The sequence below is a fragment of the Microplitis mediator genome, chromosome 7 (genome assembly GCF_029852145.1).
Source record: "Microplitis mediator isolate UGA2020A chromosome 7, iyMicMedi2.1, whole genome shotgun sequence".
Taxonomy (NCBI): domain Eukaryota; kingdom Metazoa; phylum Arthropoda; class Insecta; order Hymenoptera; family Braconidae; genus Microplitis; species Microplitis mediator.
The window spans coordinates 9,727,899-9,741,479 of NC_079975.1; the positions used below are offsets into that span (position 1 = coordinate 9,727,899).

At 28.6% G+C, this 13,581-nt stretch overlaps 1 protein-coding gene across 1 annotated transcript; it reads right to left on the reverse strand.

Annotated features, from left to right (window-relative positions):
• Nucleotides 1-1,737: 1,737 nt before the first annotated feature.
• Nucleotides 1,738-9,605, reverse strand: LOC130671173 (prion-like-(Q/N-rich) domain-bearing protein 25). The gene is made up of 8 exons (XM_057474898.1): nucleotides 9,323-9,605; nucleotides 8,505-8,753; nucleotides 7,920-8,168; nucleotides 6,149-6,394; nucleotides 4,010-4,258; nucleotides 3,144-3,389; nucleotides 2,311-2,562; nucleotides 1,738-2,245 (listed from the first exon to the last, which is right to left on the reverse strand). Exons 1-8 carry the CDS (start codon nucleotides 9,558-9,560, stop codon nucleotides 2,229-2,231), a joined length of 1,746 nt encoding a protein of 581 aa, XP_057330881.1. The 5' UTR covers nucleotides 9,561-9,605; the 3' UTR covers nucleotides 1,738-2,228.
• Nucleotides 9,606-13,581: the final 3,976 nt, after the last annotated feature.

Genomic DNA, 13,581 nt, shown 5'->3' on the forward strand with positions numbered 1-13,581 from the left:
ATGAATTCTAAAGCTAATCAAATTTTGGAAATGATCAATCGTTTCAAAGATATTCGCGAAAAAACGATTTTTTGTATTTCTTTCCCACACGATATTTCTCGAACGGATTAGGCGGCAATCGACGCATTTTTATGAGTTCTAGAGCTAATTAGATTTTAGAATTGATTAATCAAGCCGTTTCACAGATATTCGAAAAAACCGTTTTTTACCATTTCTTTCTCCAACGATTTCTTTCGAGCGAATTTACCGAGTAAGATAGTTCTTGCGACAATAAACTCGTTTCATAAAGTTTTAGAGTTGATTGGATTTTGGAATTATTTCGCCAAGTCATTCATGAGAAATTTTAAAAAATCTAAAAAAAAAATTTTTTCTTCATATTTTTCAATTTTCTCAGAGTCTATTCGATCGAATGATCTAAAATTTTCAGGAAAGAAGTGGCTAATAAGCTCTTCAGATTACCGCAAAAATCATATAAATCGGTTAATTTATTAAAAAGTTATATGTTTAGAAACACACACACACACACACACACACACACACACACACACACACACACACACGCGCGATTTTCGAAAATCGGGGTGAAAACAATTACTTTCCGAATTTTTTGAAAATTGTCGATTCTCTTAGCGGGAAGGTAAAAAATTAAACCTCTAAATTTTTTAAGGTGATAAATTTCCAAAATTTTATCTATAATTTATCTATAAGTAATATTTTATTTTTTTTTTTTTTTAAGTAAAAAAAATTTATTGCACAATTGAGTTGAGATAAGAATTTTAAAATATTATTTTCGCATATTATAATTTTACTGAAATAATTTAACTTCAGTATAGAAATTTGGTAATAATTAATAACTTACAGTAAAAAATTTTCTGATGGTGATATACTTTACACTACAATTCTAGAATAGATTTATAAACTACAATTATCCACTGGATTTGTAGAAAATACTGTAATTACTGAAGTTGAAAGAAAGAGATAGAATATTGCTTCAGAAGATAATGCGGAATATTTTTAATGACGGTCATCAATCAAATTAGAAATTTAATCTTATCAATAAGTGCTTACAATGTTTTTAATAACGTTCGTTATATTTGTCCCGTAACGTCAGATTAAAAAACATAAAAGTTTCTTTTTCTTTTGTGCCTAATTTGACTATCATAAGAGAATTTTCGGTTCCTTCTTTATTATCAAATGTGGCAATAGAAAAAATATTTTTTAGCATGTCGTGGCAGTAAGGCTGTTCTAAAATATTCTTAGTCCTTCATTTGTAATTGCCTTTCGTCTTTTATGGTTACTAGAATTAAGTTTTAAGTTATTCAGGGTATCATGTATTAAACATAAATCCCATCAAAAACATATTTTCTGTTATAACGTTATAAAACCGCACCAAGTACGCGTTCAACATAATTCCTTACTGCACAAAACATAATTTTTTTACAAAAAAAATACTGACATCGAAACTCCAAGTCACTAGGATATTGTGAAGTTAAAAATAATCTATTTATTGATCATGAAAATCTAAGTAGTTTTAGCAATACAAATTACTTTGATCGTGATACTAGATAAATTCTATAATTTTTTAGTAGCGCCTCCCTACTTGTCTCTCTTAACGGAAAGTTGAAAATAAATAGGTAGAATTTCGAATCCAATGCAATATATTATGTAATAATCAGTATATTTTTATTCGACAATTACGATAATACAAATATTGCTTAAAACTGATACAATTCTGAGATGGAAAGTCCTGTAGCATTGTTTGATTTGACGCATAAATAATTATTAGTTATTAATTGAAAAAAGTGGTTAATCAGAAGCGCGTATGAGCAGAAAAAGTACAGTGAGGGTTAACCGCTGTACTTCGCAAGGCTTCCTTCTCTACTTCCGCCGAAGTGTGCTTCCGAATGGCTACGGTTTTTGATAAAAGTTCCTGTACGACAGATTAAAAAATGCAACCGGCCTTTTCATATCAGAATCACACTTCCTATCTACCTCTTAGTTTATGGACGTTGCTTTTAGGATACTTTGTATAAAATTGTTAAAAATTATAGCATATTAAATAAATTGTACATATCATGTGATGTTCTATTTTATATAAATGATGAACACTGTTAAAGTGCGTAACTGATTTTTTTTAATTGTCTTCATTTTGTCTAATTTGTTTTTATTGTCCTGAAGTTCTACGATCAGTTATTAATTGATTAAATTGTAAATAAGGATGTAACATTTTAAACTTTGATTAATCCTATAACATAAACAACGTTATTACGTATTAAATATTTCAAATGTATTTTTTTTTTATTTACTCACTCGGTAAGCATTGGTCAGGTGATACTGCTTCGAAATTAGTTTTACATTGACATTTATTGTTAATACACTTAGAGTTAAGAGGCGCACATTTCTCATTATCAAAACAAAATTGGTTTAAAATCGGCGCACACGAATTATCGTCCATTTTCACGTGGTTATAATCACATCGGCACACTTTATCCCGAGCACATCGTGTATTTTTTTTTGTCTTACTGCAGTCTTCATGTGTATTACAGGGCTCATTTACTTCAACTGAAACAGTTGAAAAAAAAAAAAAAAAAAGAAAACAGAAATAAAAATTAAATTCATGACAAAAAACGTATCGATATTAAAACTAGTGGTTATCAAAATGTTAACTTAGAAATAAATTTATTTCATGATATTATGAACCAAGATTTTCACGATTATAATTTAATAATATCTTAATAAGTAAAATCTTTAACGGATGATAGCCTTTAGCTTTAAATTACTTAAGTCATCGCATTACATCTATAATTAAGAAAAATAAAAAATGTACATTACATGAACAATTGTTCTAATACTCAACATGTAATCAAACTTCAAACTAATCATTATTATTTCTACTATAGAATACTTTGATACAACATGTGTGATTTTTCTTAAAAACTAAATTTAATCAATGCGTAATAGTTGTCAGCTTATATTTTAGTTGTGACTTTAGTTAATTATGAACGTGATCCGGTTACATGGATTACAATGATACTGGCTGTCACTCGCAGCTTCGACAGTGTAGATGATGTGATATTTATATCCCTATCACTGAGAAAAGAATTTATCAAATATTAATACAATTTATAACGTGATATTCTCACCTGATGCACATTGGTAGACAGATAAGGCCACAAAATTTCTTTTACATCTACATTGATAATGAAGACAAATTGAATTGTCAGGTACGCATTCATTTTGGCTGACACAATATCCTGATAGAAGTGGTTTGCATTGTTCATTTACTTTAATATAATTTGAAGAACAAACACATTCATTATCTCTTGAGCATTCCGCATTTAGGGAATACATGCATTCTTTATTATCTGTACACCGTTTTCCTAAAGACCCTTGATAATAAAGAACACCAGTAATTTTAAAACTTTCAGATTAATGTATAAATCATACACGGAGAGGAAAATATCGCCAGATTAAGTATACGTATCGCTATTCTGGCTATACGCTGTATAGTCATCTTACTTATAACGATACGCCGTATAGCCAATTCAGCTACACAGAGTATCCTCACAGTGGATCGTCAAAATGACGATCCGTATCCTTATTTTAGGCATTTTATGAATCGCTGACATGACTATTGCGCAAACTCTGTATTTAGGCATCCGGCAACCGAGAACGATGATACGTATAGCCAATTTAGCTATACGGATCCTCACGCTGGCGATACAGATACTTATATCAACGAAACTACATATCGTTACGAAGGCTATTCGTCGTATCGTTAAATTAAATAAACGAATACTTAACCTAACCCAAATAAGTATCTTTATTTTAACGATACTATAGATTATTAAATTTATATGAGAGTATTCCTAAATTAGGTATACGAATCGTTATTCTGACGATACGTCATTTGAGGATACATTGGATAGTCATTTTGGCGATATTTTTCTCTCCGTGATATAGTTAATAAATAGAAATCATTTTCAAATACTGAAATTAAAACACTTACTTGATTCACACAGGTTATTCGAATATGCTATGTAGTTATGTTTACATTGACATTTACTATTAAGACAAACAGAATTAATGGTTGCACATTCTTCATTATTCCAACAATTTTCTCCTAAAAGTGGTGCACATCTAGCGGAATTCAATGCAATGTGATTTGGTTTACAGACACATGTTTTATTTTTTGAACATTGTGCATGCATTACTTCTTGGCAACCTACATCTGTTTCACAGAAATTCCCTAACATTGCTTGAATAGTAAGTACCAAAAAAGAAATGAAAACCTTTATTTTTATAATCCAATAAGTACTCCTAAAATTTTTTTTACCGCCGGCATTAGAGTTACCCAAAGGGTATGTTTGTTAAGTTGACATTTGAAGCAGATGCAGTTACAGCGGTAAAAAAAATTTTAGGAATTTTTTTTGACAATGATAAATCATTGCAGATACAACAAAAAAAAAAATTTTGAAAAAAAACAATTTTTGAAAAAAAAAATTTTTTTTTTTTCAATTTTTTTCGATAATCGATCTTTTTGATCAAAGAAATGAAGATTATCGGTAAAAAACCATTTTCAAATCGAAAAAATGAACAAAAACCGAGAAACTACCAATTATGGTGATTTTTGACAAAATCGATAAATTTAAAGCTTCGGGGCACTAAGAAAGAAAAATCGCAGCGATTTGAAATTTTCAGGGTTTTTTCAGGACACTTTGAGGTTGAAAAAAAGTCGAAGATATCCTTTGTTCATCCGTTATATCCAAAGTTATAGCAAGATTTCCGAATATCCTTAAATTTGTGAATTTTGACCTGTTTTTTACCAAACAATATCGCTTTAAAAAAAATTATTATATCAAATGCCACTAATTTTGCCTTATAGAGAATGTTTTTCAGTTTTCAAAACTCTGCTTCCATTCTCTGTACGACCAATACATCCGGAGTTATTGATTATCAAAGCCAAAATGGACTTTTTTGCTTTGATCAATGATAACTCGGCGCCCAATCGTCGTAGAGACTTTTTAAGGCCACCAAATTAAAGGGCATAAAATTTCCGAGAAAAGTCAGACAGTCGGATTATTCAAAAGAATTGATTGTCGTCCATAGAGGTATTGAAAGACCAGCAAAAATTTTGAAAATTTTTTTTTCGTTGGTTTTCTTATGATTACTCCGGAACCGTACATGATGAAAAATTTTGAGGTCCAGATCTAAAAACTAGAAACTTAAGGCTACAATTTGCTTTTTTTAGTTTTTTTATACGACCATTTTTCACCGAGTTACAGCATGTTGAAAATCACCTAAAAATTTCCGATTTTTTTTCTATCCCTTAATTTCTGTGACCAGTGTATCAATGATCATATATGATTTTCTTTTCTCGGGTGATAAAATTATATATAGTTTATTGTTTAAATAAGACAAGCAAAAAATTTTTTTCATGGTACCAGCATCGAAACTTGAAGTTTCAGTGTCTCTATAGCCCGTCGAAACAAGCTAATTTCAAGCCGATGCTGCAAACAACTGCTAGCGAATTCGTAATTCAAAAATAACAACACAATTGTTTCTGCCCGGTGTCAGTTGTATTTAATGTTCATTTGCAGCCTTATTACTCTCACTTGTTTACTTATCACATCAGTTTACTCACTTCATTTTTTAAGTGACAGTTTTAATTAACCAAATAAAATTACAAAAAAATGAGTGAAAATAATATTTTTGTCTCATTTACTATTTAACAAGTGACCCCTGATTAAACAAAACGATTCACTCAATGTTGAATGTATATCTATATAGTAGTAGAATTGAATCATTTTGAATTGTTTTGAATCGTTTTCAATCGTTTGGAATCGTTTCTTTTAATCAGGGGCTATAAATCACATATTTCTCATTCTCTAACAGTTCTCCGCATCATCGGCTTGAAATTAACTTGTTTTTTACTGGCTGCTGACACTGGAACTTGAAGTTCCGATGCAGGTAATCATGAAAAATATAGTGTGTGACTCAGGACAAAACACGATTTCAAACTGTGGGTGATGTCAGGCAGCCAACTTCACCCTAGTCTGAAATCGTCTTGTTTCATCCCTTGTCACACAATATACTATTTAATAATAATATTAAGAATAATTCAAGTTTTTGTTGAAATTGCTCTTACGTTTTATGCATTGAAATTTAGATTGAGGAACAAAATTTGCCTTACATTGACATTCATTATTAATGCATAACGAGTTATTCGCTGCGCATACTTCATTTTTCCAACAAAATCCTCCTAAAAGTGGTACACATATCGAATCATTTATTGCAACATTATTATCTCTGCATGTACATGTTTTATCTTTTGAACACTTTGTATGCCTAACTTCTTCACAATCTTCATCCCGTTCACAGTATTTATCCAATTCTATTAATTTAATCAGTATTAGTTGCAATAAAATAGAATTAATTTGTTATCGATACATGCACAATATAAACAATAGGCTGTGTGAATTAAAAGCAATTATTTTTTTTGTTGAGACAAAAAAGATTGGTGAAAAAAAAGAAGCACGACGAAAAGATATTGATTACGATGCGATGAACAAGGTTGAGACATTGATCTATCGACTAAATATCGTTTTATTCGCCGTGATATTTGTGAGAATATCTTCCAATTACAACAAAAAAAAAATCCAGTCTGAACGCTAGTATAATGCATGTATTTATATTACTCAAAAAGAACCTTTTTGACATGGTTACAATAATAGGAACTTGTTTTAAATTTGATTAGAGACTGTTCTTTCAATGATCATAAGTTGATCTAAAGATCAATCCCTGATCCATGCCAGGTATACGCAAACAAACTTTGACTAGATTTTGAGCAGTTTTTTTATCAATAAAGACGTATTTTCTGGCCACTTAATGTCAAATTATTGTACGCAACCCAATCGAATGAGCATTTGACACTCCTATGTTGGCTATACTCACTTGCAGCTCGTAAGCCATTCCACACTTGTTGTCAAAAGCTCAATCTACTCGATAACATAATATACTATCATGCTGGATTTGATTGAATGAGAAATATACCACAAAATTATACAGTCTGGCAAAAAAAAAATAAATGCTATGAAATTACACATCCTAACGTGTATATGATCTATGTATATGTTTATTGACTTGGGAAAAATAATTTTCATGATACTAGTATGAATAGAAACTTTAAGTTTCAATGTTTCTACAGCCAATCGGAACAAGCTAATTTCAATACAATGTCGCGAACCAATACAAGCATTCTCAGTTTCAACTCTGACACTTGTCATTTGTTTAAAAGTATTTTCAGACCTTTAATTTTATTGACATACATAACAGTTCTGACTTTGTGATTAAGTTTGATATAAATTAGTGTAAATAATAAATAGTATTTATAGTTTCTGTTTAATTATAAATTGCAAATAACAATTTACACTTACGCGAATAGTTGATCACATCATTGGTCTTAAATGAACTTATTTCTGACTGGCTGCTGACACTTAAACTGTAGGTTCCAATGCAGACAATCATAAAAAATATAATAGGTGACACAGGATGGAACGCGATCTCAGGCTGCAGGTGATCAGTCCTCACATACGGCTCGAAAAGCCAGCTTCACCCTGGCCTGAAGTCATTTTGTTTCATCCCTTGTCACCCAATATACTATTTAATCTGATTAGATCAAACGTAGATATTTATTTTATTTAAGATCTATACTAGTATAAATAAGTCGATTTAAAACAAATCAGATCAGTGTATAAATCTCTGCAGATCTGATTATTTTGCATTTGTGTCTACGCAGATTTATGTAGATTTAAGCGATAAACAAATTAAATGTATTTAGATAGCAGAATGTAGTATTTAGGCTTTTATAGATCCAAATTATTTTTTTCCGGAAGTGGATTTAGTTAATGTCTACTAACTTCGCACGCACTGATGGTTGGACTGAGCTTTATAGTCAGGTTTACAATAGCATTTATCAAGTATACAAATGGAATTTCTGAACGAACAATCGTTACTTCGCCAACAAAATCCACCTATTAATGATACACATGTTGAGTTATTTAGTGCCACATGGTTTGTTCTGCAAACGCATATTTTGTCTTCGGAACACATGGCACGATCAGTGTCATGACAATTTTGATTGTTTTCACAAGGCTGATTTAAATATGCTAAAAATCAAGTACACATATGCTTTTTATTTCACACTTTAAAATGAAATTATAAACATCGATCATTTTCTCAATCAAATTTTTGTGAATTCCCAAACAATTTAAACTTAAATTCTTAACATTGTTAGTAATTAATATTTACATGCAAGAATGCGCAAGTTGAATAATTTAAAAAAATGGGAAACATTTATTCAACCAAGACTAAAAAAGCTCGATTAAAACAAAACGAAAGCAAAATTTTTCAATGCAATTAGCGAGTAACTATGGTAGAGGTAATTATTAAAGTAAAATATTTTTATATGATTTTAAGATAATCGATAAAAGTATTACACTTACACAGTACACACTCTCTATTGAATGAGGATATAAACGAACGTTTGCATTGACATTTATTATTCATGCAAACCGAATTCAGAGGCAAACAATCATGATCTTTCTCACAAAATCCTTCTATAAGTGATGTGCATAGTCCATCAATGTTTGCAATACTGTTTTTTCTGCAAGTGCAGATCTTATTTTCAGAACACATCGCACGATTAACATCATAACAGTCTCCATTTTCTTCACAAGGCAGATCCAAATAAACTAAAATAGGTTTGCATTAGAAATAAATTTAAAATATCTTTAGACTATCACCCGTTTATAATTAAATTTATTACTCCATCAAAGAAGTTTTTAAAATTCTGTAAGAAAGTTTACAATATGTAAAGAGTTGATGTTGTTGCATTTCATTCTTTGTATTTCATTGCTTGGATAAAAGATGAGCCCAATAATAACACAATAGAACTTTGGGTGATTTTTATCTGAATAATCATAAATTTTATCCGTACTGATAGGATTTAATGAAAGTTTGTAAATAGAATCAGTCAAAAATGTTCAGCTAAAATTTATTAAAATTTCGGAAAAAATCTCTGATACACCGTTAAGAAACCAAATTTCAGGAAAAACGAATAATACATATAGGCCATAGATACTTTTTAATTGATTTTATATGTAACTACACATATATATAAGTTTTCATACGAAATTCTTTGAAATAAATATAAAAAAAGCATTGCTTTGTTTTTTTTTTTTTTTTTTTTTTTTGTAGAATAAAAAATCATTAGTAGAATTTGAAAAGAAGTTAATATACTTTTAAATTCTATAATGCTTACTTTTGGTGCATTCCTGGTTAGTTACAGCTATAAATTTATTTTTGCATCGACATTCATTATCTAAACAAACAGAATTATGAGGCGTGCATTCACTATCTTCCTCACAAAATCCACCAATAACTGGCACGCATGTATTGTTGTTCACCGTAATGTAATGTTCTTTACATGTACATTTATGTTCAAAATCAGAACAAACTGCATGATTATCAATGCAATCTTCATCATCTTCACAATACATTCCAAGAAGACCTTAAATTTCATTCAGCATAAAAGTAACAATTAAAATAACTTCCAAACAGTTTAATTCTAAATTTTCTCCTCAGACTACCAACTTAATTACGTTTTTTTTTTCATGATAAAAAAACAGTACTACTTTTTTTAAAGTTAAAATTTTATGAAAAACGAAAACTGAAGCTATATAGGACTTATTGAAAATATTGAACTTTCTTTTACTTGAATTATGTAATATGTTTACAATTCGTTTTCATTTACAAATGAAAAATCTATGACAATTGTTTTAATACTCTTTCGAGGTTTCATATAAAAATTTTCAAATAAAAAAAAAAAAAGAAATAACAGATTTGGTTCTTAGTTTGATTTTCGAATATTCAATTTTCAACAAATGTCAACATTCTATGATTTTAATAAGTGTCCCTTCCATATTAGTGTAGTATAAAAACCATGGAGATAACTGAATGTAAGTAATTTCTATTAATTATTTGTGTGACAGTTAGGAACATCTAATGCTTTGCGATAAGGATGTGAAATAAATTACTATTGTTATAGATACTCATACTCTACTTTTGATAACGTACTATTGATCACACAATAATATTGCATGAGCGATTCTACCAGTACACACTGATAGTTTTCATCACAGCACGGTTTGGGATGTCCGGGATCACACTGTTGAAAAATTATAAACAAAAAGATTTTACATTTCATCATTTACGATGACTCTACTTTGATATTTTAAAAACGATCATTTTGCAGCTGAAAAAAATGAATACCTACTAATTGAAAAAATTATTTTAAACAAAAATCATCGCGAAAGAAATTAATATCAAAATTACTTATAGAAATGATATGATTTATAGTTTATACAGCTCAGAAAAATCGTCATTCATTAATGTACTTACCAAAGATGTATAATCAGCACATCCTTCATTGTAATGATCTTGAAGTTCCTCGAATACACTAGCATATACTAGTGATATCCCAACCATAATAAGTGAACAGTCAACTAACATTTTTTCGGTTACCATTGTAATATTATCTAATTATTATCTAATTAATTTGTCATTAATTAATGAATATTCCAATATTGATAGCTAATGTACAAAAAGATCTAATTGTAGATATTAATTTTCATGAATTATTTTATAAACTCGTTATTCAAACTAGCGTATTGAATAGTCCGACTATGAATTTATAATTCGAAAATTCTAAATTTTATTTTGGCGATTAAGGTTCGAAGTTTTAAATATCTTTTTTAAAATAAAATTAAGATTCAATTTTAAAGTGAATCGTAATTTTGTCATCAACCATTTTTGAATTCATGTAAATATGGATGATAAATTCCGTGATCATTGAATCAGAGATGAAAGTCGATTCTTATTTAACAGTGAGTAATACAATAATCAATATTAATGAATAGATAATTCAGGTTAACGGGAATTTGGACAAAAAACAATTAAACTATTGTTCAAAGAGCGCCGTTTCGTCTTTTTATTAAGACTTTCTCAAGCAACTAAAAATAAAAAATAAATTTTAGTTGTTTGAAAAAGTCTTGATAAAAAGACGAAACGGCGCTCTTTGAACAATAGTTTAATTGTTTTGTTTTTTGATTAAATTCTCATTAACCTGAATTTTCTATTTTTATATTGGACGTAAATAAGATGCCGAATATTAATAAATTTTGAATAAATCAAGAAAATGTCATACGAACCATTATTTACCTCTGACAACTGAAGAAGTGAAATTGAGTATGAAACGATTAAGTTAATAACTTTGTTAATGTTTTACATTGTCATTACGAGTAAGAAGTGGAACATCAAAATAATCGGAAATTCTATTTCAAACAATCGGTTTGAAAAATTTTATCAATCATGTAGTCAATATTTTTATGAATACCACGATATATTTTTAGTCTTAAATGACCACACCGTTAAAAATAATATATTAGGGTAGAGTGGGGTTATTTAGGACGCTACGTGTTCTTCATCAATAAATCATCAACAATTCACAAATAAATTTTAATAACTGCTTTAGTATAGAATTTTCTAATTACTAACAAAATTTATGTATCGAATAGGTGCACGAAAAAACTAATATTACTAAATTGTCAGTGTGTAACATATACATGCGTAATGACAGCGCCACCAAAAATAATGCGCAGAACTTTTTCATAAGCTTTTGGACATATGCGTATATAATACAATATATACTTTTTTTTTAATTGATAGGTATATGCGCGCTCGGCCAATACCGACAAATTTTTATTAGCGTCCCTGCTTAAAAAATCCGATAGATTCTTATAGCTGTATGTATAAGGTCCTATACTTAACTGTAGTACTTCTCATAGAACTTATTCATTTTCTTATAAAATCTCGATGGGAATTTATGAGAATCTATACGATTCTATTAATGTTTTGTTTATTTACTATCGAGTCTTTTCGAATATCAACTTTAAAGTTTGATAATTAATTGGTACGTTAATTTATTAAAAAATATAAATTAACAATAAACTAATAAAAGTTATCTAATAGAAGAAAATAATTTTCTATCAGAATCAAACTGTAAAAATCAGAAAAAAAGTTTCAATTCAAAAACTACATTAAATTTCTTTCTTTCTAAGTTATAACTCAAAAAATTTCAAATCACAAAATTTAATTGCGCAACACTGTCTATTTTTAACAATTAAAAGCATTCGATGAACTTTTTTTAATCAGTAAGATACAGCGAAATACATTAATGACGTTACATTTCAAATTAAATTCTTAATAAATAAAAATTTTGTGCGCTTGCTTCTCGTTTCGAATTAATAACTTGTTATCTCTAAAATCTCTCCACCCTACGCTACTAATTTGAGCTTAACAAGTAACTGGGAACAAATTAATTTATAAATAAAAAATTTCGAATAGAAATATCTTCATTACCATACGGGATTCCCAATTATTATGTAATAGTAAAATTTTTTAATTTTTAGTTAACATATTTTAAAAGCCAAACGTTTCAACCCTAGAAACAAAAATCGCTGCTAATATGTTACAGATAGCATAAAATTCCACGCTAAGAATTTTCAGCTGCGACTGTCCATACCTGCCTTAGGCTGTTATAACTATTGTTCATTCTGTTACTCACACCTACGAATTAATAAATCCGAGTCCCGATATCTGACAGAGATAGCTCGTGGATAATTGATTAATAGATATCTCAAATTATGTTCAGTAAAAAATGTATTGAAAAAATTTTTTGATTGTTGCTTTATGCATAAAGAGCTTTTCATCAAATTTATAAAAAATGTTTTCTTTCTTTTAACTAAATATGAGTTACGATAGTAATCTGTCAAGCAAACATCAGTTAATTTTTCATTTGATGAGTTTTGAAGTACGAATCATTGTATTAACATATAAATATGTATAAATTTTATCAAAAGAAAATAATAATAATAATAATAATAATAATAATAATAATAAACACAAATATATTGGGGCTAAAATTTTGTAGATGGTATTTTAGAATTGAAGTAGGCAGAATTATTTGATTGGCTCTAAGCCTGTGAATAAAAATAGAATGATAAAAAAAAAATGGAATGAAATGAGCATCGATACTTATTACTCATAATAATAAATTTCGGATAAAATGTACTGAAAAAAATATTATTTGGTTTTTTTTTTTTACTAACTTTATTTTATAATAACTAGTGTCGTATTTTTTTATAACATTATTCTATACTGTACTTTTACAATGGATACATTAAAAAATTGCAAATAACTATTTTAGAACTTTATGTTTTTTTCCTATTAATATTGTCCAGCAATCCGTAAAAAGTTTATTCTTGTAATTACATATTTATTTGACATATCAAATTTACAATTAAAAATGATAACAAAATTATCTCTAAATTGTTAATCATTAATTTTAGTTATTAATTACTCCAATTTGAGCGATTAAATCCAAGAAAGTACTATTGATTGTTAAAAAAATATTAAATTGAGAATTATAAAACTGTTCAAGTAGAAATATTACTAACAAAA

Excerpts from the sequence above, each read along its gene's own strand:
- LOC130671173 (XM_057474898.1), bottom strand. The coding sequence starts at position 9,560 with ATGTATTGTGAAGATGATGAAGATTGCATTGATAATCATGCAGTTTGT. Across the intron at positions 8,169-8,504 it reads CAATAGAGAGTGTGTACTGT|CATATTTAAATCAGCCTTGT; the intron begins GTAAGTGTAATA and ends CTTGATTTTTAG. Across the intron at positions 3,390-4,009 it reads GAATAACCTGTGTGAATCAA|GGTCTTTAGGAAAACGGTGT; the intron begins GTAAGTGTTTTA and ends TTTATTATCAAG.